This window comes from Halichoerus grypus, chromosome 1, assembly GCF_964656455.1.
Source record: "Halichoerus grypus chromosome 1, mHalGry1.hap1.1, whole genome shotgun sequence".
In the NCBI taxonomy this organism is placed as follows: Eukaryota; Metazoa; Chordata; class Mammalia; order Carnivora; family Phocidae; genus Halichoerus; species Halichoerus grypus.
This window is the reverse complement of record NC_135712.1, coordinates 141,358,513-141,384,483: the sequence shown is the minus strand read 5'-3', so window position 1 is coordinate 141,384,483 and position 25,971 is coordinate 141,358,513. Positions and strand designations below refer to the sequence as shown.

Here is a 25,971-nt window from a genome sequence, read left to right as displayed (position 1 = left end):
ATAGGTTAAGCACGCATAAATGCTTTCAAATTATTTATGTGGCACAAACATAGTAACAATAGTGTTAATAGCAAATTAAAGAAAAAATCCTCATCATCCTACTACCCACTCAAATTATAATATTTTCATTTTTGTTGTTTCCTTCCAGCCCTTTTCCTTGTGCATAGAAAGTATAATCATTGCAGAAATGCATTTATTCTCATTTTTTTCCTTAATATTATGAGAATTTTCCCAAGATGCAACATAGTCCTTGCCATGATTACTGCGTACTAGTATTCCGTTCAATAAAAATATTTTTAAATTTCTTTTTGGGGTGGCTGCTTGCCAGTATCCACTTTTGACTTTCAAATCTATGTTTCCAACCTGGATATATTCTAATCCCAGACATGTATTTTTGTCTACTCGCCATCTTCACTTTGTCACCAGACCTCTCAAATGAAACAGTTCTAAATGCAAACCTGTGGCACCTTTCTAGTATCATTTTTCTCTTTGCTATTTCTAAATGAATGAGCAAAGACAGTTGTCCAGGCCAGAAGCCTGGAAGTTATTCTAGGCTCTCTATTCTCTACCTTCCTATCCTCCACCCATCCTCGCCATCACCTGACTCTGTCAAACTGACCTCACACTTCCTGAATCTCTTAAATCCTCTTCATTCACATAGCCCCTCCCCAATTCTGCCCTCATTATTTCTCCAGTATAGTTCTACAAGTGACTTTCTTCTCTTGGATTAGGTTCCGACCCCAGATTAGTTCCCAGTAGTGTAAAGGCCAAGGTAAAATATCTATGGGCCTTGAAACATATGAACAAATTACTTTTCAGAAGAGCTGTACCAATTGACATGGCGACTATCAATGGAAGGTATGACAATTTTCTTGCAATGCTGCCAGTTCAGGCTACTATTTTTTCGGGGGGTGGGGGGAGACACAGAAATACATGTAATGCATATGTAAGGCAATTGCTCCCTTCCCATCTCTCTGCCTTGGTCCCCCAGCAGCCTTGCTCACATAGGTATCCCTATCATCTTCAGTTTGTTGTGTTTTTGTTTGTTTGTTTTGGTTGGCTTTTTTTGTGAACATCACCATAAAATCTTTATGGGGGAACTGAATACTTTATTTGTTAAGACACAATTAAAATGTCATCTTTCTCACCTTGTAACACACAGTGTATAATTGGACCCCTGCCTTCAGCAAATTACAAACTGTGAATAAGCTTACCAAATCTTACCAATTTTGAAAGACGAACAAAGAAAGTGGTGAAGTGTGCTGACAAGATGAAAATGGTCACTTAAACTTTAGACATTTCCTGCCAAGGTGAAAAGAGAGCTGCTAATTTACCCTGAAAACTATAAATGTTTTCATATTCCCTTCTGTTAAAGGATGCATCTTTAATAATGGCCTTCTTTTACTATGGAAGAGGTCAGGAAGAAATATCCACACACATTTATTAACAATGGAAACTTCCTATATTTTTCCTGAGGCATTTTCATTATTTGTATGTGTTCATGCATGGAATTGGCTACTTTATAGCCTAAAACAAGAAATGGACACAGCAGTTTGATATCTAGGAGATCATGACATCATCTCAATCCTATCATGACAACTTGTAAAATAGTTGTTCTATTTTTTAAAATTCAAGAGACAACTCATTTCTAAGTGGCTATGGGACCGCATAGGAAAACTGGATATTGGCTTAGTATTTCTCCAAAATGAACTGCGATCAATCAGAGTCCTTGAAAATGATGGTGGTGTCAGCTACACCCAATGGTCTGTGCCTAGTATGCTGTCAGGTGCATAATGGTCATCAGATACACACTTGTGGACGCATTAATGAAAGCCCCGCATTCAGAAAGAGTAAAGAGGCAAGGACTATTTTTAAAAAATGTAGGCACTGCGGGCGCCTGGGTGGCTCAGTCGTTAAGCGTCTGCCTTCGGCTCAGGTCATGATTCCAGGGTCCTGGGATCGAGTCCTACATCGGGCTGCTTGCTCGGCGGGAAGCCTGCTTCTCCCTCTCCCGCTCCCCCTGCTTGTGTTCCTGCTCTCACTATCTCTCTCTCTGTCAAATAAATAAATAAAATCTTTAAAAAAAAAAAATGTAGGCACTGCAATGTACTCTTACTAATGTACAACAGGCTTTTTACCTGCCCTTTTAGTTAGGCCCAGATGTTCTACAAGTCACAGTTCTGTAAAAGCTACAAGATTGGATCTTTATTTAAAAAAAACTAGGGCATGTAGTGTAAGATTCAATGTTTTCACTTAGAACTTTACTCATTGTATGTGTCAATATCCCCTTGATGTTTCTTATCCCATTTTTGTCTTTTAGTAGATTTTGGAACTGTCTTGACTTCTGTGCAACCTCTTCTCTTAATACAACTAGTCTCTGCAAGAATATGAAATCAATATACAAATTTAAGAAGTACATGCGTCAGTACATTTGGGTTTTTTTTTTTTCAATATCTACTGAACACTAATAATGACCAAATTGCTAAACCAATGTCTTCTCTGCAGTCTTGAATCTTTAAGGTATTGAAACCACTGACTATTCCTTTTTAGAAATGCTACTGTTTTAGCTTTTATGACATTGCGCCCTGTCCATTCCTCTGGGTTTTTCTGCTTGCCTTTAAACACTTCCTCTCCTTAGTCTTCTGCTATGTGCCACCCCATATCCCCTCCTTCAGGAAGTTTCAGGGATTTAATCAGCTGCTGTGGTTTAGATGACCCTGAACCTCATATCATCATCTCCTAAACTTTAGGTCCATTTATACCAACTTATCAATTTTTTTTACAGGATGTCCCAGTGGTATACCAAAGTCAGTATAATCTGAATCAAATGTACTGTTTTGTCCATAAAACTGATTTGCCTTTGTTCCCCATCTCAGTTAGAACCACCATCAGTGACCCAGTTGCGGAAGTCAGAACCTACAGTCTTCCTTGATCCCTTCCCTCCCCCAGCCTGCCTCATCTTATTGGTCCCCAGGTCTTCCTGAATCTCATCTTTAACCATGTGTTTCCACTTTACTTTTTTCTCCTCCAAAGCCCTCTGTCCATGTCCCCTTAAACTCTCACACAGACAACTGTAATATCCACTTTGACAGAACTTTCTTCCTACCAGCGCTCTATTTTATTAATGGCAATGTGCCCAGCTGTGAAAACTACAATTTCCAGCCTCACCTGAGTATCATGAACCCATGATCATGTTACAGTTTAGGGCCAATGACATTTAAGTGGAAAACTCTTGAACAAGAACACACTCAACTGCCACTTGTCTTCCGCCCCTTAGCCTCCTTGAATTCTTCCCGTCTGAAATGCAAATGTAATGTTAAGGGGGGCAGCCATCTGCAACCACAGGTGGAAGAAGGCATGAAGATAAAAGGCACACACCAAGGATAGGTGAGTTCTAAGTCTCTAAATGATGGGGCTGTCATATTGGCTCTGGATTAACCACCTCCCTTCCGTCTCTGTATGCTACAGGGAAAAATAGTTCAAGTCACTGTTCAGCCATTTTTAGTTGTTACACTAGCAGAGGAATGCAGGGTAAAGGATCCATCCTCCTCACCTGCATCTAGCTTTCTTCTTCCTCTGGCATTCCCAATTTCCTTTGCTAGAATTGACTTTTCAAAACATGGCTCTGATCACATTATTCTCGTCTGCCTGTGAATCTCTCCTTGGTTCTCATTGGCTTTGTAATATGCTCTTTACTCTGGGTTTTATTCAAGAAACCTCACAATAAGACCTGAGCTTGCATTTCAGGTTATATCACTTACCGTTCCCATACAAGCAAGCCCTGTATTTTATAGCCATCAGAAAATGCTATGCAAGTCTGTCTACAGCTTCCTGCCACTGCCATGCCCTTTCCTCTTCTAGATGGACCTTTCTTCGCCATCTCTGCTACATAAAGTTCCATTCATCCTTTAGAGTCCAGTTCAAATATCACCTCCTCCCTGAAACATGCCACTGGGCGTTCTCCAAACTTAACAGTTCAGAGCATACATTTTGGAACTACATGGATGGAGGCTTTGTGGGTTAGAGACTGAATGATCTTGAGAACTGCCTGGGTATCCTCAGCTGTAAAATGCTAATGACATTAACACCTATCTCACATACTTGTTGGAAGGATTAAATGAGTTAAGACATGTCGAGTCATTAGAAGAAAATCTGACACGCATAAAGTGCTCACTGGTCATTAGGTAATAATATTAACTACAAAGCTCATATTATCTTTTGTTATATATATATATGTGAAAATATAGTTTTAGTTTGTATATATAGTTTTAGTTTATATATGTAAATCTATGTAGTACTATATACAAAAGCAATAGTATATATTAAAGCAAATATATATTTATATATAATATTATATATGTTGACTCCATCATTTATAGACTTAGGACTCACCTATCCTTGGTGTGTGCCTATTCCCTATTTCTTATCCCAGTGCCAAGCATGGAGTCTATCAAAGGTAGATATCTGACAAATGTTAGATCAAATCAAAATTGAACAAGTAGTATGTGTAAATTCCATTCAATGGTAAATGTCAGGTGACTAAAGTTCATTTTAATGTGTTGTATATGTTAAATTAGAGAACAATTACTAACCCCTATCAAATCCAAAGACTTCTTAGAAAGAAAATCACTGAGATAGTGGAGCAACCACCTCTACAAAAATCTGAGTGGCTTTAGGTTGGTATAGAATAATATTAATCACAGCAACAAAGTCCCAGCTTGCATGACTTCCCATGAAGTAGATAAGATACAGGGAAAACATTTTTAGAGGAACACAGAATTGCATCTATTGCTACTCTCTCAAACACAGTTTCTAATTCAAAGAACAATCCTGACTTTTAAAAGTTTGTAATAATCATTCTCCTCCCTATTGTGTGTGTTCCAATGCTATTACGTGCTGCCCATTCTTGCCTGCTTCATTCATTCATTTAGCACCTCCAAACATGGCAGGGACCATGCTAGGCATCAGAAATACATAGACGAATAAGATCCTACAGGCTGGGGAAGATAGCTGAGGACATGTAATACCTTAGAGCAATGACTACATTCTCTTTCTCCAGGTAAAGAGCATGATGGTGTCAAAGAAAGTTATGTGTGTTGAATTTTGAGGCCATGTCCAGCATCTTATTCTTCTCGGATATGGAAAAACCAGGCAAGAAGAAAAGTGTGGAATGAAATTAGGAAAGGAAGAAAGCATTTTTGTATGCTTGACTGTGACCCAGCAATATTTTATTCCAAATAGAAGGCAACAGAAAGGGTAAAATGTGTGGTGTCTCACAAAGAGAAGTTTTACAGAAACCCTGCATACTTCTCTCACAAACTCTGCCTCCTCCCCTCAAAAGAAATGGAAAAAATATATATATATATATGTATATATATATGTATATATATATATATATATACATATATACATATATATATATATTTTACTAAAAGAACTAAAGAAATCCTGGCAGGGTAATTAATGAATGACAGGTCACTCACCCACGTGAAAAAAATAAAATGTGGCAAGAAATCACGGCTTTGTTGAGAACTTTGAGGTTTTTAGACTGGAAGCAATTTGTACAATGACTATTTTGACCATACAACTTCCTAATCTCAGTTCCCATAAAGTCTGGGTGGGGGCCAACTGGAATGGTTCGTCTCAGCCGCACAGATATCATCCACAAAGGAAATAAAAGGATTTTAAACGCTGGAGTCATTTCCTTTGGTTCTCAGCTCTTTGAGGGGAAAAAAAAAAAAAAAATCCTTTCGGTCAGTGATATCTCCAGCTCAATTCCTGCAGTCTCGCTTAGAAAAATAACAAAATCTGTTCCTTGAAACACTTTCCAATCAGACAAGTACAGGTTTCAACTCAAAGCATTTAAGTCCAATAAAAGACTTTGCTTTGCCAGAGGGTTCTAGGAAGACTAACACCTTTTTAAGGTTCAGACTGCTCTCTAATGAGTTACATAAAAATCTGCAACCAGTGTAAATGTCAAATGTGAAAGGATGTGTTCAGGAGAGAGACCTGTATAATCAAATCTCGAGCCGCTCCTTTGGAACTGCTGCTAAGGGGTCTCGCTGAAAATAATAGGGCCCATTTATGACACACAGCACAAATGGTAATAGCACATTACCTCTCAAGTGGAACCTTAGCAGCTTTGGAATGGTTACCTGAATGTGTTGAGAGCAGAAAAGCAGCACTTTCCAAATATATCCTCCAGCTAAGGACTTTTGGAACTGCTGCAAAGATTATAAAGAAAAGATGGATTGTCAGAATACTCCTCTGCTCCTACATATATATGTATTCTAAATGCCAAAGTTGGAAGCCCAGCACACAGTATTGTTGACATGCCACAGAATTTGAAATACTAGACAGTCTTTGTCCAAGATTGATCTACAAGGAACAGGAAGGATTCTAGCTCTCCCCACCACTGCTTTTGTCTTGTTTACTTTGTTCTCATTTTTATTTTTCCCTGCGAGTTCCTCCGTATTAATTCTCAAGCCTTTGGGTCAGTTTCTTGGTAAAAGGGAACTCAAAGGCAGACTGGATCAAGTATCAAGAGGAAAATGTAAATAAATGGAATTATATTTACATCTTGAGATCAAATCTTAAAGTTTCAAGATGATTTAGGTTACTTAGTCCAGGAATATTTGTGGAGAGTCTACAGATTTCAATTATTACATTGAAGAAGGATTCATGCAGTATTCACAGTCTCCAAATAATAATTTAATTCACACTGCAATGTCAGGTGAATCAAAATTCTCTTATTGCACTCATCACATGCTACATCTAAAGAATAAGTTCCTTTTTTGAAACCATTTTCAAATGCTCATATCTAAAACTTAGAAATATGTGATATATTTCTTTACTATCCAGCATAGTATAATAATAGCAGAGCAATTCCCTAATGCTTAAATAATACTGAGGATTATCTGTGGAGAAACAGGGAAGACGACCTTTCCATGGTATAGATTTTCCCATTTTCTTCTCTCTCTTGCCTTTTATTTTTAATAAATCAGAATGAATCATTAGAAATTAAAGGAAAAGGGAGGCCTTTGCTAAATGTATCAGAAACATCTACGAATGCTTCTGAAACCCAAAAATGAAAAATATTACTACCATAACATAAGAATTTTAATTGCAGATAAATTTAAACCAAATGTTACTGGAAAAGCTTGCCTTTTACCTTCCAACTTTTGCTCTCTAAGGAATTCCAAACTCAGGGGTACAGTGTCAGCAAAGTGACTCTGAACATGAACAGACACGAAATTTCTGTTTTCAGTTAGTCTTGTGACACATGTGTTTTTAGTCTTTCCTAAGACACAGTGAGACCCCTCAACTTTTAAGTCATAATATGAAAATCCCATTTTGTTATTATTCTTATAAATGGTGAATGATTGAGCAATATTCTCCAAGTAAAGGCAAACTGGGTGTTATCCTTTATAGATGATGGTCCTACGAGGAGGGCCCATAATTTCCATTTTTTATGCCTTACCAATTCAAACTCTTTTTCCACGTTTCCCTTTATAACCAGCAGCGGACATGAGCAAAGTGTTGGGCTAAATACAGGGTTGAAGTCTTGACCTGGGATAGTCTGTAGACCAAACACAGAGACTCACAGAGGCACCAACTCTCAGTAAAAACTGTTCTCCACAAACGCTATTAACTTACTATTAAAGTCATACAAAACACCCAAGCACAAAACTAGTTTTCTGCTGTCATCTCTTCACACACAACAATGCATTATTTGAATCACTGTTACATTTGAGAGTGAAACTTATTTTTAGAAACCAACTTCTGACTTGAATCAAGTCCCTCCGTCTCCATTGAAAGATTTTCTCCTTTGTCATTAACCAAAAGGAAACTCAAATTTTTTTTTCCTGATAAAATGTTTATAAAATAAATCCTGGCACAACATGGGAGCTCAGTGCCTTGTGGTTTTAAACAACACCAAGAGAAATGCATGGTGTCTGTTAATAATTTCGCAGGAAAGAAGAATACGGAGCGTATTCTGGGGTGAAGGAGGATGAATTGAGTAAAAACCCAAGGGTGGTATAAGCATGGTGTGTTGGGAGAGCAAAGTGCCTGGCCTGCTTAGGTTAAAGGTGAATGTTGAAACAGAATGAACATACTGTGAGTTGATCCGTATTATGCAGGTCCTTTAAACCCATACTGAGGAATTCAGACTCGATAAAGAATGGAATAACAAGTCACAGGTTTGCAGCAGGTAAGGGACATGATTAAAGCACTGTTTAAAAAAGGCAAATGAATCTGCCCAAGTACCGAGTCCAGATGTTCTTAACAAGAACTTGTGCTTACTGCAGCTACATGACAAATGGCTACAATTTTGTCCCAGTTTCTAATCACAACCAAAATCACACACATGATGACTTCTTGGTACGACATCCATGTATTGAGAACCTAAGATGTGGTTAAGCCATTTGTTATTTTATTCTCCCAGACATTCACTGGATAACTATTTCATATTTCAAGCATGTGCTAAGCACAAGTGAATGAGAAATGAACAAGATACAGTCTTTATTAATTTATTTTTTTTCTGAAGAAGTACATATCTCTTGTTCTTGATAGGCCCATTGTCAAAGAAAAATTACCGATTATACCCACTTTGTTAAGTGCTGGCTGGACTTTTCAGAGAGCAAAGAGTTTTCTTAAGGGATACAGAGAAAGCATCCTTGAGTCAGCTTGGGCAGGGGTGAGGGGGGAAAGGAAAGCTCTGAAGACTTAGTGCTCATCAGCTGAGTCTTGCAAGTCAAGGAAGAGTAGAGAAACAGCATAGGAGAGGGATGACGTATGAGAGGTCAAGCGGCCAGGCTTCAGGACAAAGCAAACCTGAATTTCTATTCCATATTTGCTATTTTCTAGTTGTGGGGACTCGGACAACTTCCTTGTCTCTCACCTCTATAAAATGGAGAGACAATTGTAACAATTTGAAAAACACTGCCATAATGTTTATAAAGCTCTTAGCATAACTTCTGTACATAGTAAGTGCTCAATAAATACCAGACTTTATTATTAAATGGGGGGGCATGGTGGGTGACGTTTCAAGCAAAGGGAATAAGTACCTCGATGCCTTTACACGTGGTGTGTAAACAGGTATGGTTGGACATGTAGTAAGAGATGAGAACTGACCAGGGCCATGAGTGTGGCCATGTGAGTTGCTCATTGTACAATTCCAGTTGTGCTAGTCACAGGGACTACAATGTGAAGTTCCAGCAGTCCCAGAATGGCACAGGGCTCACATTATCCAAGACGCGCCATAGCCTTTGTGTTAGAGAGTAGAGGACAGGCCAGATCATGAAAGGCCTTATATTCTGTGATGAGTAATTCGAAATTTATCATTTTTGACATCTCATTCCAAATGATAGAGACCCCCAAATTTACACATATAATTGGATTTTAATGAAGACATACATCTTTAAATTTTCTCACTATTGAATAAATGAGTGTTTTCTTCTTTTGCATTTCAATATGGTTAAATTATGCTGACACTGCTCATTATCACTGTTTTTCCAGACAGTACAATTATTTCTTTAAATATAATGGAAACTCAAAAATCAATATATCACCATACAAAGAATCCTTGTAATCTATAATCACCGTTCCATGATTCCTTCAAGTCCTTAGCCTTCTGAATGCATTGTTTTTATAGAATTGTGTTCAGATATTAAATACAATTTTGTAATTTGTTTTCTTTTTTCCATCTTTTAATGGGTTAACCGAGAAATACTGACTAGACCTTATTATGTGCTAGGTATTGGTTTTGCAGATATAATAAAATATGTTTACTCTTTCAAGAAAGTCACAGTCCAGAGGAGAAGACATAAATGTCAACCAATAATAACACCTCTCAAGCAAAAATATCTTCAGTAATCATCATACATCATGTTTTGACCTAGTTATTAGCAAAACATACATAGATTTTCCATTTTTCTTTTTCCCAATTAACATCATACTGCAGCTAGTTTTTCATGCTGTTTCAAAGTCTTAATAATTGTCTTTCTAAATTGTTGTAAAACACTCCATTGCTCTAACCAGAGTTCTGTCATTCCCCATTTTTGCATATTTAGGTTATTTCTGAGCTTCAGTGATATAATGCAAAGATTGCATTAATGTCTCTAGCTTTTCTACACTTAAAATATCATTTATTTGAAAAAAAATATGATTAAGTTTATTTGCTCAAAGGGTTGAGAAGTTTAGTGACTCTTGAAATGTAGTCATAAAAAAACAGTTTTGCTTTTAAAAGAATCTCATAAAAAAGAGGCATCTCCACTGCCCCTCTAAATTAATTCTTTTTCCTGCTTGACTTCTCATGGACAAACGATCAATAATTTCACCAATTATCAATAATTTCCACTTTGTTTGGGTTGATGTTTTATGGATTAAAAAGTCCTAAGTTTCTGTGCTTTAAGTGAGCTTCTGCTGCCTGGACCAAGGACACAGTTAAGTCTTAATGACGCACACATTACCCGGGAGGTCATTTTTTTCCTGCTGGCTGGGATAGCTCCGACGTATGTGTGACCTGGACAAAACATCAGTCTGGTTTCTGGCTAAAGAGAGGGAAGCATTTCCTCTCTAGACTTAAGAGACCACGTTTGTATTTCTGGAGTGGATCTGAAGGTCATATCCTCTGTGTTTCCACATGTGTGCAGCTAGCTAATGAGGGCTGGGAATTCTGAACACAATCATCTACAAATTGTTTAGAGAACAAAGCCCAAATGAAACCATTTGCCACACAGAGCTTCAGGTAATGCTTTACCTCTTGAGTTAAATCTAAATGAGAAAGCCTTTACATGCCTTTCCCATTGTTTGTCCAAAAAATTCAAGGAACTGGCAATGTCAACGTGAGCTGGTTACTATGTAGGAACACGGATGCCAAGTCATATAGGATGTTATAGTTCCAGTGCATAAGGAATTCATAGATGCCTACTGGTAATAATCTTCACATTGACAAGAAACCTAACAAAACACACCCATTCCCTGCCTAACCATCACTTAATTTTGATTATAAATATAAAATGGCTACCTTGCTGTTACACTATACTTCCTACAAAAATTCCATCAACAAAAACAGACTACATGCAAATGATGGTGTTGGAGAAGTAAAATAATTCTCTCAATGGTCCCAGCAATGAAGACCTAGTTAGAAGATCAGTATCTGGAAGTAGAACATGGGGCCCGAGACACATAACTCTTAAGGACCAGGCAAGGAAGAAATGGAGTTACAGTCCAAACATTCTAACAATTCAGACTCCAAACTTGGGCAAGGGATTCTAGAGTGAAGTCGAGGGAATAAAGTATGGGCCTAAATAGAGTTGTTCACCAAACTAAACACAGATGCTTAAAGTTTCTTTTAAAACATAAGGGAATGAGAGACCAGGCAGCCTTTGGGTTGGAGTTAGAAGCGGTAAGGCAACTTGAGACAATAGGAAACTCTGTGGCTGGGGGAAGATCCTTTGAGAAAAACCAGATTGAAAAAGGAAAAACTGACACAGGCATTTGTGTGTTTTGCGGCAAGGATTGGTTTGTGGATAAATTCAAAACATTCAAGTTTTTTTGATCAAACTTTATCAAATAAGAAATTAGTTGTTTGTCCCTGGGTTCATCCATCAAGGAGATAATGACATCAAACCACTGTCCACAGCTAAGTGCATACTATTTAAAGGAAAGAGGGGAGCCTGGGTAAGTAATTGGGATAGAGTGGCCTCTTCAGAGGTCTGAACCTTATCCTCATAAGCAAACACAGGAGGCAAGCCAAACGGAACTTAAATAAGATGAAAGAGAGCATTTGCTGTGAAATTCTACCACACAGGCCCTTTAAGAAAGCACATGCCTCATTCTGAATCTGAGAGGAAGGGAAATTATCCACCACACTTTTTCCTCTTACCGCCATCCATAATCCTATGATATTTTCCCACTTAAAAATGATTAAACTGCTGCTCACTTTAAAGTTAACGCAGGTAGAAGGCTAGACATTTGTCAATAGAACTTAAGTGCAAAATTGCAGTGAACAGAAAACCATTCTCAAAAAAACAATATATGGAATGAACTAAAATGATCAAAATATTTTCAAAAGGTGCCTATGCTTTCAAGGCACCATGTGCACGCTCTTTTATAGCCACAGTTAGTGAGTGACAGGACAGAGCGAGAACCCCCAGTCAATGCTGTTTACAGTGGGATGGAAGAGGGTGGCTAAAAGCTGCTGCAAGTTTTTTGTTGTTTTTTTTTTTCCAAACCATCCGCCTTCACACAAAATGAAAACATTGTCCTTGTGTCTGCCTGTCATTAATAACATCCAAGACCATTTACTGCTAGTCTTACTTATGGGAATTATTTTAAGGAAGGAAGAGCAAATAACAGAGGGTTAGGCTTTGACCAGCTTCTCCAGGTTTGCTTCCTCATCAGTTAAATGGGGATAGAGAATAATTCTTGGAGTTACTTGATAGCCATTCAACAAGGCCAGGCTATTGAAAGCTGAAGGGGCCAAGCAGGTACGCAAGTGAGTGAAGTGGGCTGGTTTTAAGAAAATTAACTGTGATTTAGCCTCTACTAAAAAGGAGTCACATCTAAATACTTTTAAGCAGTGTTGTAGCCAAACAACATTCCTTTGTTAGACAAATTTTCCCTTTTGATGAATGACAGGAATGTTCTAAGAGATTATAGACTCCAGTGTGCTCAACCACTATTTGAACCAAGGCTGAGTTGCACAGCATATTAGCATAAATATATCTCCTGCCCCCATAACCACTGCTTACCATATTTTTGAGGACTCTACAGCTCCTCATCAACTCATTCCCCAACTCACTGTGTTAAGCGGGTCTTTTCTGGGCAAACAAACCGAAGACACCATTCCTGACCCTTACTATTGGGATTCACTTCTTTGTTTTTTTCTTTTTTTCTTTTTTTTCTTTTGTCCTTATCCTTTAGTGTGTTTATTTGGTTCACTGGTTGATTGGTTGGGCACTAGGTTAATGGAAAATAGGTTGAAGAGTTTACTTCCTATGCTTAAGGGAATTCAGATGGGAAAGATTAAAATGCTGGCAAATGCTGATAGGCCTGATAGCCTTTGATGCTACCAAAGACTTCGGTCTAACAGAGGTACTAAAAGTCTTCCTCCCCAAACAGATAAACTATCCTCTGGTTTGCCATGTGCCTGATGCTTCTACCAGTTCATGTACCATGCCAGCTTTTTATTGTCTACCGAAGTTCCCTTGTAAACTGAAATCATCTTATCTGGAAAGTTATACTCCATACACTTTTTTAAAAAAAATGTCCTTAACAAGAACAGAGTCAAAGGATCGGCTCTAGACTAGTAACTGGGGGAAGACAGAGAGAGAGAAAAGATAGGCTGAACTGGACAACATAGGATATAAATAGGATATTTAGCTGTATTAATAGTCCATATTATTAGGACATAAGTGGAAATACAATGATGCAAAGTAGAAATGTTAAATTCTTACCCAGATTTCAAACATATACGCACTTTATCAATGCTTGAACAAACTTTTATTTGATAATTGCATGTGCAACATTGACTCATTATGACTTGTCTTATATTATTCTCTCACAATAGAGAAAAAGACACAAAGAACCTGACCACTATCTAAGGCAGAACAACTTCCCCAGGACTTCTTTGGTTTATGTAACACAGCGGATGCTTAGTTACACACAACCATAGGGATTTCACTTCAAGCGTCTTTTATTTTATTTTTTTATTTTTTTTAAAGATTTTATTTATTTATTCATGAGAGACAGGGAGAGAGAGAGAGATGCAGAGGCAGAGAGAAGCAGGATCCCTGCCGAGCAGGGAGCCCGATGCGGGACTCGATCCCAGGACCCTGGGATCATAACCTGAGCCGAAAGCAGACGCTTAACCATCTGAGCCACCCAGGCGCCCCATTCACTTCAAGCATCTTTTAATAAAATTACATTTTATTAAACTCAAACTTTAAGGGAAATCTTTAGATAATGATTTTTAAAATTCTCTTAGGATATAAGTATTTCATATATAGTTTGCCTGTCTCCCTCTCACACACACAAACACACAGACATACTGACATAAGCATGTACTTATATGTAACATACCCATGTACTTATATTTGTATAATAAATACAAATTAAATATATTAATATATAATAACTTACAAATGTACATCTATTTCACCTGGAGTTATTCTAATTTGGTTCAAAAACAATGGCTGGAAATTGAGATAGACTGGGGAAAATTCTACTTTTCGAATGGGAATTTTTGGCTTCTTTTGTTTGTTTGTTATTGTTGTTAGAGAGGGAGGGGGGAAAGAGAGAGAGGAGGAACAAAGGGAGAGAGAGAATCCCAAGCAGGCTCCACACCCAGTGTGGAGCCCAACACCGGGCTCAATATCATGACCCTGAGATCATGACCTGAGCTGAAATTATGAGTTGGGTGCTTAACTAAATGAGTCACCCACGTACCCCAGGAATTTTTGGCTTCTTAAGTTTTTATTTAGTCATGAGAAAATATTTGCAAACTATGTATCTGATAAAAAGTTAATATCCTTAATATATAACAAACTCATATAGTTCAATAGCAGAAACAAATAAACAAACAACCCTGTTAAAAATGGGCAGAGGCTCTGAATAGACATTTTTCCAAAGAAGACATACAAATGGCCAACAGGTATATGAAAAGATGCTCAGCATTACATTACTAACCGTTACAGAAATACAAGTCAAAACCACAGTGAGGTATCACCTCACACCCGTCAAAACGGTTATATTAAAAAGGTAAGCTATAACAAATGCTGGTGATGATATGGGGGAAAAAAGGAACCCCTATATGTTGTTGGTGGGAATTTAATTTAGTATAGCCATTATGAAAAATAGTGTAAAGTTTCTTCAAAAACTAAAAATAGAACTATTGTATGATCCAGCAATCCCTCTTCTGGGTATACATCCAAAGGTAATGAAATCAATACATCAAAGAGACACATGCTCCCCCATGTTTGTTGCAGCATTATTCACAATAGCCAAAACATGAAAAATACTTAAGTGTCTGTGGACAGATGAATAGATAAAGAAATTGCAGTATATGTATACAATGGAATATTATTCAGCTTTAAAAAAGAAGAGATCTTGCCATTCGTAACAACATGGATGAATCTGGAGGACATTATGCTAAATGAAATAAGCCAGCCACACAAAGAAAAAAACAAAACAAAGCAAAACAAAAAAAAAAACAACAAACAACTGCATGATCTAACTTATATGTGGAATCTAAAAAAGCTAAATATTTAGGAGCAGAGAGCAGAAAGGTGATTATCAGTGACAAAACCCTGGGGGAAATGGGGAGATGTTTATCTAAGGGTACAAAGTGGCTCCTATGTAGAAAGAATGTGTCTAGGGATCTAGTCTACAGCAGGATGATTATTGTTAATACAGCACTGAATACCGGAAATTTTCTAAGAGTAATTTTCAGGTGATCTCACCACACATACACAAAATTCCTCTGTGAGGAGATGATATGTTAATTAGCTTGACACAGTAATTGGTTAACTACGTATATGTATGTCAAATCATCATAATGTCAAGTGAATATACACAAATTTTATTAAAAAAATAAAATTTAAAAAGAAGGTTTCCTCTAGTCAAATCAGTCTCAAATTCATCACCTGCTTCTCTATGAAAATATATAGTATTAGTCATAATTTCTTTAAATCTTATATCTGAAATTAAAGATTTTCTGATCCTTTACCCCTTCTTATTCAAAAATACCTCATGAAATCCCTTGTGAAACTTTTTTTTTTTTTTTTAAAGATTTTATTTATTTATTTGACAGAGAGAGAGACAGCAAGAGCAGGAACACAAGCAGGGGGAGTGGGAGAGGGAGAAGCAGGCTTCCTGCCGAGCAGGGAGCCCGATGTGGGACTCGATCCCAGGACCCTGGGATCATGACCTGAGCCGAAGGCAGACGCTTAACGACTGAGCCACCCAGGCGCACCCCCTTGAGAAACTTTTTAACCATAGTGTTTTAATAGTATGTTTTTAAAAAATGAGCCTCTAACTTCACCTCACATAATTCTCTTTTTCAGAAAAATATTTTTTCTTTCATTCATTCCTTCAATGATACAGCATACTTCCTTCCCACTTCAATTATCTATTGTAATAGAAGTACCCCAAAGACATAAATTCCAAGGTACCTTAGAGTATATTTCTCTCGGAATTTTACCACGTGATTTCAGTACAGTCTCAAATGTGGTTATTTTCCACATCATCCTTATACTCAAAGCCCAGTGTGTTCTTTAACACTGCTTCCCTAAAATCTTTTGTTTTAGATCCTGTTTTTTCCATAGTAGACAAGCCCTGAGAATGTGAACAGCTGTGATACCTGCAGCATCTTATTATTTCTTCTTGAGAGAAGTTGTATCTTTATAAGTGTCATAGAGAAGGTGCTCCAAAGATGCTTTATGAACACAGGTTTCTTCCAACTCAAGGCTGATGTAAACTGAATGACCAATAGGTCTATCTGGACGTCTACTAATTAAAATGAGCTGCCCTTTCCTTAAGAGAAATAATACAAATTAAATGCAGACCTTACTATTTCTCTCTTATTCCACAAAACAGGGATGAAATCACACCAATATTTAAAATGATCACATGAAATAAAGACCTTGTATCACCAACATTTTATGGATAGACATTTGAGCTGACTTAGAGCCACTTGCAGAACCATAATAAATGATACATTCATCTCTCAAATCCAATTTATGTCCTTATAGTTTTGGGGGCTTTTAGCCATATGCACGAGTTTTTCTCTTTCATACTCCGGGGGTCTCATTTCTTTACTAAAGGACAGAAAAAAAATACCTATTTTAATAGCAACATGCATAACCAATGAGTCAATAAGAACAACGACAAATATCAAATCAAATGACTTTAAACTAAAATAACCATACTTTAAACTAAATATACCTTCACTGTGATTTCAAAACTAAGGAAACAAGAATCTTTAGCCTTTCTTTTTATTTCTTTTTTCTTTTTACCTTTGAACTTGTAAAGGATTATGGAGTGAAAAACATAACAAAGGGTGAACAAAGAAGCACTTTTTTTTCAGAACCTATTTGACTCAATTAGAATGAATTCCACCCCCTGCTACTGTGAAAGAACATGTTTGTCCTCAAAGACATAAGGTTTATAGGCCTTGAAAAGTCCTGAGGGCTATCAAATAGCCAACACCAAAATGTATGAAAAAAACATCCTTTAAGTACTCACACTTTTTGCTATTAACAAACCAGGCTCAGTAAATATGTGTCAATTCATAAAATACCCATTCCTTGCACACTTAAAATATACTCAGAATTGCATTAAACTATGTAAGATATGTAGGAGCTCTAGACAATCTGGTTCCTATGAGAAAAAAATCCAAGTCCAAGGCCATAGAAAAATTTACCTGATGTATATACCAGATACATTACAAACATGGTTCCATGTAATTCTGAAAACACTTTTTTCATCGTAGATATAAATAACCTCATTTGACAACTGAGGAAATGGATGTTTAGAGATGTTATGTAACTTGTCCAAGAGAACTAAAATTATTACTTAGCGATTTTCTTGGTATAGACTTCACTCGGAAAATCCCTCAAGAACTAAATGGGGTTTCTTTAGAAAAATCTACATGTTTTAAAATCCTATATTTGAAAGGATATTTATTTATATGGTATTACAAGTTTACATTTATTTTAATAAACTGGACACAAACGTATAACATACCTGTTCACTATACATTATTATAATTTGCATGTTATTTAAAATATATTACCATATTGGATTTTCCATATATTTATGAAATTACTGATGAGTGAAAATAGATAACTTCACACAAGTAAAAGGGATAATTCCACTCTCATAAAATATTCTCAGTTAAAATACTTACTTTTAAAGAATAACTCTAAGAAGCATGTGTATATGTATGTCTTTGGTACCCCTGGTGTTTTTACAAACCTGTAGAACATATACCTGGCCATGTTCCTTCCTTCCATTGATGCAGCACCAAAAGCTCCCAGAGAGAAAGATAAAGCCTCTGGAATCTAAGTAACCACCCTGAACTGTCCTAGTTCCTCATAGCAATAGAAGATAAGTCCCATCAGAATCCTGAGGAGTTTTATAATCTAGATTATAATCACAAAAGCAAGAGTGATAAGGTAGCATAAGATCTTTGACTCCAGATGATGGTCAAAGGTGGTAGTTATTGTAAAATGTTTTTTGTTTTTGTTTTTTGAGAGAGAGAGGGAGAGCAGCAAGTCAGAGGGAAGGGGTAGAGGGAGAGAGAGAATCTTAAGCAGACTCCACACCCAGTGTGGAGCCCAACATGAGTTTTGATCCCACAACCCTGAGATCATGACCTGAACAGAAATCAAGAGTCAGATGCTCAGCTGACTGAGTCACCCAGGCGTGCCTGTAAAGTGTTTAAGTAGGATGGGAAGAGTCTGGTGAAAACTTCTTGAGAAGGTGAATTTAGGAAGAAATAATTGACATAGACTAGTAGAGATAAGAGGAGAGAGCATTTTATGTATATTAACAAAAGTCAAATTTTAAAAATAGGGAATTGAAACACAGAAGCAGGAAAGCAAACAATATCTGAATAAAAGGATTTCTGTTAAGTTAGAAAATATGAATTAGTAAAAGTCATGTTCAGATTATGGGAGGAAACAATATTACTGTACCATTTTATTTTTAAGCCATTTTAAACTCCACAAAAATTATTTAAAATTTTTTCCAATAAAATAATTTCTGCATGGGGCACCTGGGTGGCTCAGTTGTTAAGCGCCTGCCTTCGGCTCAGGTCATGATCCCAGGGTCCTGGGATCGAGCCCCGCATCGGGCTCCCTGCTCGGCGGGAAGCCTGCTTCTCTTTCTCCCACTCCCCTCTGCTTATGCTCCCGTTCTTGCTATCTCTCTCTCTGTCAGATAAATAAATAAATAAATAAATAAATAAATAAATAAATAAATAAATAAATAAAAATTTCTGCATGTGCAAAGAGGAAGGTGGGTTATAGTATTAAATGATGCCAAATATAATTTTATACTTAAAACAGCAGTATTGCCTACTATATTTAATATCTGTGGATAGTTTTACTTTTCCCTAGTCAGTATATATTAAAAATGATCACAAGCAAATTCTGAGTAAATATATAGCTATAAAAGACTTTTAAAGAAACCTGTGTAGTTGTATGACTACCAAAACATAAGTACATATTTTGCTTTACATTTATTTCAAAGACTTCTAAAAGTTAACACAGAATAATAATAAAAATAAAAATAAAATAATAATAGGGACTCCTGGGTGGCTCAGTCAGTTAAGTGTCGGACTCTTGATTTTGGCTCAGGGCATGATCTCAGGGTCCTCAGATCGAGCCGCACACTGGGCATGGAGCCTGCTTAAGATTCTTTCACTCCCTCTCCCTTTACCCTCCGCCTGCTTGTGATCTCTCTCTCTCTCTCAAAACAAAAACAAAAACAAAACAAACAAAAAAAACTTTAAAACAATTATTATTTTTAAAGAACCCTCTAAAATATTTAATATGCTGAATTGGAAATAACAGGATTGGAAGGATTATTTTTAACAGGAGAAAACATGTTTAGTTGTAGTTGTTTACATAAGCTAGAGATAACAAATGGAGACCATTTACCTTCAAAGAAGTTATTCTTTCCGAACTCTGGCTATAACACTGTAAAAATTGGTGTTTTTTTTCAAAAGGTGTCCAGGATGAAAATGCTATGTAAAAGGTACCTAGAGGATGATTCTAAGTAAGTTTATATACTGACTGAAGTTAGCAAAGTTCCTATTCAAACTAACCTTTTCTGAAATGAAAATAAAAGTCAATATCAGTACCAAATGAAGCAAATATATGTTTATATATTGATTACCTGTGATTAGTGGTAAAATTAATACTGGAATAGATTAAACTTCACAAAAGAAGTTCAGGGGAATATCACCCACTTCATTTTCCAAAAGGAAATGCAGTTGTCTAAATAGAGATGTTTTTGGCTTTTTTTTTAAACCTAATCCCATTATTTGAAAATTGAACAAATGTGTTTTTCAAGTCATTTTGCTTCATGGGCTTCTTGCTCAATAGACTGTGAGCCCACCTGGGGAAGGTGCCTATTCCCCTCAAAATGTAATTCCTCAGACTCATAAATTTCACAGAACATTTATTTTAGTTTGCACTGATTTGGGGAAATAACAAGTACTAGAAATGAAGCTTTCCATGGTGTTTCGTTTCCTTACCTACTTTGTTTCTATGTGGACAAGCCCAGGGTAGGTATGTTATTTTCTGGAATCCAAATAGTTCCATTTACACATATATACTCCACCCAGGTAGGGGCTACCTCATACCCTACAATGATCTTACATAAAAATATGAGAACATATAATATCTACCCCTTCCTCCATGTTCATTGGATTTAATATAGAAATCCATACATCCCTCATTGGCTATATAAATACTCTCTGTCAGTAAGGAAGAAAATTAAATGAGAAAGAAATTGAACACTTCCAAAGCTGTCCAAGTATATGGCCTCATATCTAGTTACCTAAAATACTTCAAAAAAAAAAAAAAAATGTGTGGGGTGCCTGGGTTGGTTCAGTCTGTTGGGCCTGATTCTTGATTTTGGCTCAGATCATGATCTCGGAGTTGTGGGGTTGAGTCCCGCATTGGGCTCTGCACTCAGCGGGGAGTCTGCTTGGGATTCTTTCCCTGTACCCCTACCTCAAACTGTGCATTTTCTCTCTCTCTAAAAATGAATAAATAAATCTTTTAAAAAATGTGTGACATGGCCACGAATCTAGAACTGCCAAATGGATTCACTCACACCCCACCTTGAAACAATCTAGGAGGGTTCTATCCCTCTCTATAAAATTAGTAGAGCATGCAGAATTATTTTTCTTACAGAAGAAATAACAATTTATGATTTCATTTAATAAAGAATGAATGATATCCTCCATGGATGATTTCAGAACTTTGAGATACTTGTCTTCAACTTTGATTTTAAGGGCCCAATGAAATGTTAAAGGCAACATAAGCTTCCATAAGTATAATTCAACCAGCTTGTGACAACAAAGGCAGAAGGAAGTATTTCAAACTCTTAGAAGTTGGTATGCTTGGCACACGCTAACTATGCTTATATCCTATGGCTATTAGGCATGGAAACTTTCTATGGAATATCCATTACTCATTCCCTCTGCTCTAAACACATAGCCTGTCAGAAAAATGGTGTGGGGAGGGGTACAGAGGAAGCCAAACTTAAAAAGCAGGAAAAGGCAGAGACAAGTAAATTCATTGAAGATTTACACCACGTTTTCAATGGCTTCTTTCATTTAATTTTCCCTGACTTTTTAAATTAGTAAATATACTGGACCCAGAGGGAAACATATGGAGAAAAGCAGAAAAACAAACAAACAAAAAAACAAAGCAGTGCAAATCTCTGTGTCTTGTACAATAGCCGTTATTTGGTCTTTGCATTTGAGTATCTGAATGAACTGTGGTCTGCTTTTCATTACTCTCCATCTGGAGCTGTTGCCTGCTTTGTTCAGCAATTTCTGGTCATTTTGGCCTGACGGTGACTGTTTTGTTTTATGTTGCCATATTTTACAGAATGAAAACTGCCACAGCCACCACCCAAGAAAGAACAATCTTGAAGACGAGAAGTTATGTTGAAAGAGTTCTCCATGACCCCTTCCAAAATAGAGAGTGAGTGTGTTTCTCTGGGCCCGCCTACTGTACAGAACTTCAGGGTGTGAGTGGGATACAAGGAGGGAACAAAAGCCTTTCTTTCAGATGCTAAGTTAGGGTAAGAGTCTAAGGTTGGGCTAATATATCAAGGTTCATTTTGAGGCTTTTTCTTTTCATCTTCAAGGAGACTAGTGAATGTACTTCCTCACACCCCACTAAATACTAACTTGCATGTAATATACTGCATGTGCAACAGCTCATGAAAAATTGAATTCATATCATATCCTTAAACACAAAAATAAATAAATCCTGTCTGCCTAAGATTTGGTTTTAATTGCACAGCCTGAGTCTGGAGGCGAAGTTGCAAATGGTTCAGAAGCAAGTGTCTCAGAGAAGACCAAATCCAATTTGCATTCTCTAATGACAAGCTCGTGATTTTGTTTGAAAAAGCCACGTCACCCTTTCCATTCCCTTCCATAAGAAATCCATGGTCAAGAAGAACTCAATTTCTGCCGATTATTTAAAAAAGCAAAACATAATATTCTCTCCCAATTGATTACCATTTTCATCTGACATTATTTTACAAGAAACAAAGAAATATATAGTCATAGGCTCCACATAGTTCATAAAAAGAAGCACCAAAACATAAATATAATAAATATAAGTGAAACCAGATCATTTTTCCAAGAACTGGTTTTGTTTTTGTTTTTGTTTTGTTTTGTTTGTTTGTTTTGTCTGAAAAGACAACAGATTTGGAGAAATGTAAAGTTAATAATAATCTATCACCCATATTCTCACCCCCTTGACATATTTTTTGTTTAATATTGCCAGTATTTTATACCACAGCTGACACCAGGTGTTGTTGAATGTTATCCATGCACAACACACTTACCCATCAAATCAGGCCATATTATTACTATTATTATTATTATTATTATTATCATTTTATAGATGGGGAAACTGAGGCACCCAGGAATGTTGAGTCATTCACCACAGATCACACAGCTTACTTAGTGGAGAGGCAGTGTTCAAACCAGGAAGTCTGGTTTTACCACAGATGTAACTATAAGCCATACTTACTCTCAAATATTTACCTAGCTCCGTATTTATTTTACACATGACTTTATATTCCTTTATATTCATTTAACCTCCTATAATAAACATGTTCATCATCTGACATAGCTTAGTCTTCTTTCCTGTCATTGCAATGGCCGTGTCAGTTGTATATGCTCCATAAGCTAGAATTGGGAGCTTGCCTATACTTGTGTCCAATACAGAGAATGAAAGAGTGCTCAGCGTGGGCCTATTTACACATTCTTTAAACATTTGTTTGAATAAAATATTTGGGACAACATTCTCAGTGTGATTACTAGAGTCAATAAATGCCTTTTATTGCTCTCTCCACACTGACTTTATAAGAAATCTCTACTAATTTAGGATGATGCCAACAAAGATGAGTGACCAGATGGACAGGAACCAGCATTGGATGGCCTGCATGAAATAATATTTGCTACCTGAGTGGATATAAACTATCACTGCAAATTACTATAATTTGCATGTTTCCGGTTGTTTCTTGACTCACCCAGAACACACTGCTCCTTTGCAGCCCTTTTAAGTGTTTGTTGGTTTTTGTATTTTGTTTTTCCTTTCTAACATCTCCTCTCCCAATGGATCTATAAGTGCGGAGTTCTCCTTGCTCCTAAGTCCATCTGGTTTTGCTCCTACTTAAAATCTCCAATTTAGAATCTTTCATCATAAAATCTTACAACCAGTGAATCTTCATTTTCACTATTGTCTATAGACCCCCAGGTATCATTGCTCTTAGCTCTCCACAAATACCTTCTGGATCAATTACTTTCCCCAATACTATTCTGCTTCAGTTCCTGGCTATTTCAATAAATACTTAGATGGTTGTTTCAATGTCTTATTTTATCAGTTCCTTGAACTCCTCAATGATGTCACATCTTCCTTCCAACCTTAGAAATGCACTCCCCTGGTTATGATTGACAACTATAAACAATTTTCCATAAATATAGTTGCTGCCTCTTCCCAACTGCATGTCTTTTGTACTGGTAACCATTTCAGGGGCCATTTTTCTGAAAGGAATACTCTAAATAGGATTCAGAATATCATTAAAATAATATTTTCCCTCAAACATGAAAGTGACAGTAATACCTTTCTGATCATGACTGCTTACTTTTAGGATACCCATCTCCATGTATTTGAGGAAGACTGTGATTCAGAATCACTACTGTTAATCCACAGGCTCCAGATGTTGAAAAGGTAACTGGAGGGTTTTATTTGTGTGTGTAGAATGACCACATGTTCACTCCACCTTCTTCATACTGCCCTCAAGGCAAAAGGTCTAATAGCCCTCGGGCTTCCCATAAGGTCATCTTTAGCTACTCTTCTATTAAATGCTTTCCCTAGGAGGTTCCAGGGTCCCTCTCTTCCTCCCTTCCTTTCTCTCTCCCTTTCTTCCATCTTTCCCTCCCTCTTTCATCTCCTTCTGTATTTATCAGTGCTTATTACGAGACTAGTAGTCTCCAAACCACTTTTTAAATCCATATTACAATGAATAAAAATATTTGTATTAGCAAACCCAAAATTCATTTGTATGTTTAAAACATATGCATTTGTAAAATTACACTAATATGTTCTAAATCACACACAGGAGGTTGATATAAAAACAAAGAGAGGTAAGTTCTAATATTTTCTTCTAGCATCCCCAACAGATAGTCAAGCATTCCCCTGCAATACCTCACTTTGAAGGTAATCTTTCTAGGTTACACAGGTCCTGTCTTCATTGAATTTAAGTCTCTTTGGAGAGAGAGAGAGAATTAAATAAGCGATTACAAGAAAATGTGGATTGGGGTGTTAGGAGTTTCTTCTATTCCAGCTATGTGGGTCTGCTCAATTACATCTTAAAATTCTTTCTCCCAGACCTTTCCCAAGCTCATCCATTCTGACTTGCCTTTATAAACTTCATTCCCCCAAAAGAAATCTTCATCTTCTCCCCTCACAGTGTTTTGTGCGTATCTCTATTATGGATATCTAGGTTACACTTTCACATGTATTAGGCCAATAACACTGATCCTAGTAAGCATGTTAGGATTAGTTTCTTGGTTTTCTTTTTGATTTCCTTTTCAAACTGAACAATTAGATGACAGGAACCTGTCTTATTATTTTTTGGCTTGTAGTACCTAAATACCTAGTGCATTTGTGAGATTTTAGGAGACATGCAATGTTTTTGTTTTTTGTTTTTTGTTTTTTATTGCTGAATAGAACCTGACTACCGTTACCCAAGTAGGCTAGGATATATTTTCAGTATATGAGTGTCTGTTCCTAAAACATATGCACATTATATCTGTATGTGAAATAGGGGCAGTATTTAGAATGATCTTGGCTCTACCATACTTCTTGATGTCAGTATTACAAAAAAGGCTGGATTACAGGAACAACAAATAACATATGTTACAGGAAGCATTCCAATTTTCTAGTAAGAACTGAGTCATGCAAGAGAGACCATACAGATTTCACAAATAATATATAACGCAACCCTTGAAAGAGTGTGGGATTCCCAGACATGAAGAAACATGAGTCACAGATATAGTCAAATAACTTCAGAAATGTTTCCAGGGGGAAGCAAGCAAACAAAAAAAAGCCTTAATAAGATACCAACTCAGATCCCAAGAGATGCTGACAGCAGAAGCTTAGACACAATGGGCCCATCCATAAATTAATTCCTAGTCAACCCATGTTGCAAAAGCTTTAAAGAACAGATAAAACGTGCTTTGCATGGGGAACTTTTCCCCAGAGTTCCTCATTTTTATATAGGAAATCAATTTGCATCACTGATGATATCATTCAAATCACACAAACCAAAGTTGTTAAGAGGTAATTTAGTTTTACGCTGAAGCAATTTGATACTTGTTCTGATTTGTGATTTTCATTTTGTTTGTTAATGAAAAAAATTAATGAACAATGTTACTAGAAATACAACTCATCAAAGCCTCAGCATTATTAAAGAGGTTTGCCATATATTGCACGTGGTGATCATTGTGCAGCTGGTGCCTGGACATCTACCTTGGAGGAGCCATCAATCCAACAGCCTAGGCAAAAGTCCATGGTACAGATGCCCTTACACATACCTTTGCACTGATTTGTGTTTTTGTCCAGAATTGCCTTTGTGGATACAATTTTTCCATACCTGAAAGAGAGAGAGAGAGAGAGGGAAAAATCCATGTTATTATAGCCC

At 36.8% G+C, this 25,971-nt stretch overlaps 1 protein-coding gene across 21 annotated transcripts in view; it reads right to left on the bottom strand.

Annotated features, from left to right (window-relative positions):
* RBMS3 (RNA binding motif single stranded interacting protein 3) overlaps nt 1-25,971 on the bottom strand; it is a 1,332,425-nt gene that overhangs the window by 487,163 nt on the left and 819,291 nt on the right. For all 21 annotated transcript variants that reach the window (XM_078072625.1, XM_078072633.1, XM_078072638.1 and 18 more), the window contains one exon: nt 25,865-25,923. In XM_078072625.1, coding sequence (XP_077928751.1) covers nt 25,865-25,923 — 59 coding nt within the window. The remainder of the gene's footprint in view (nt 1-25,864; nt 25,924-25,971) is intronic.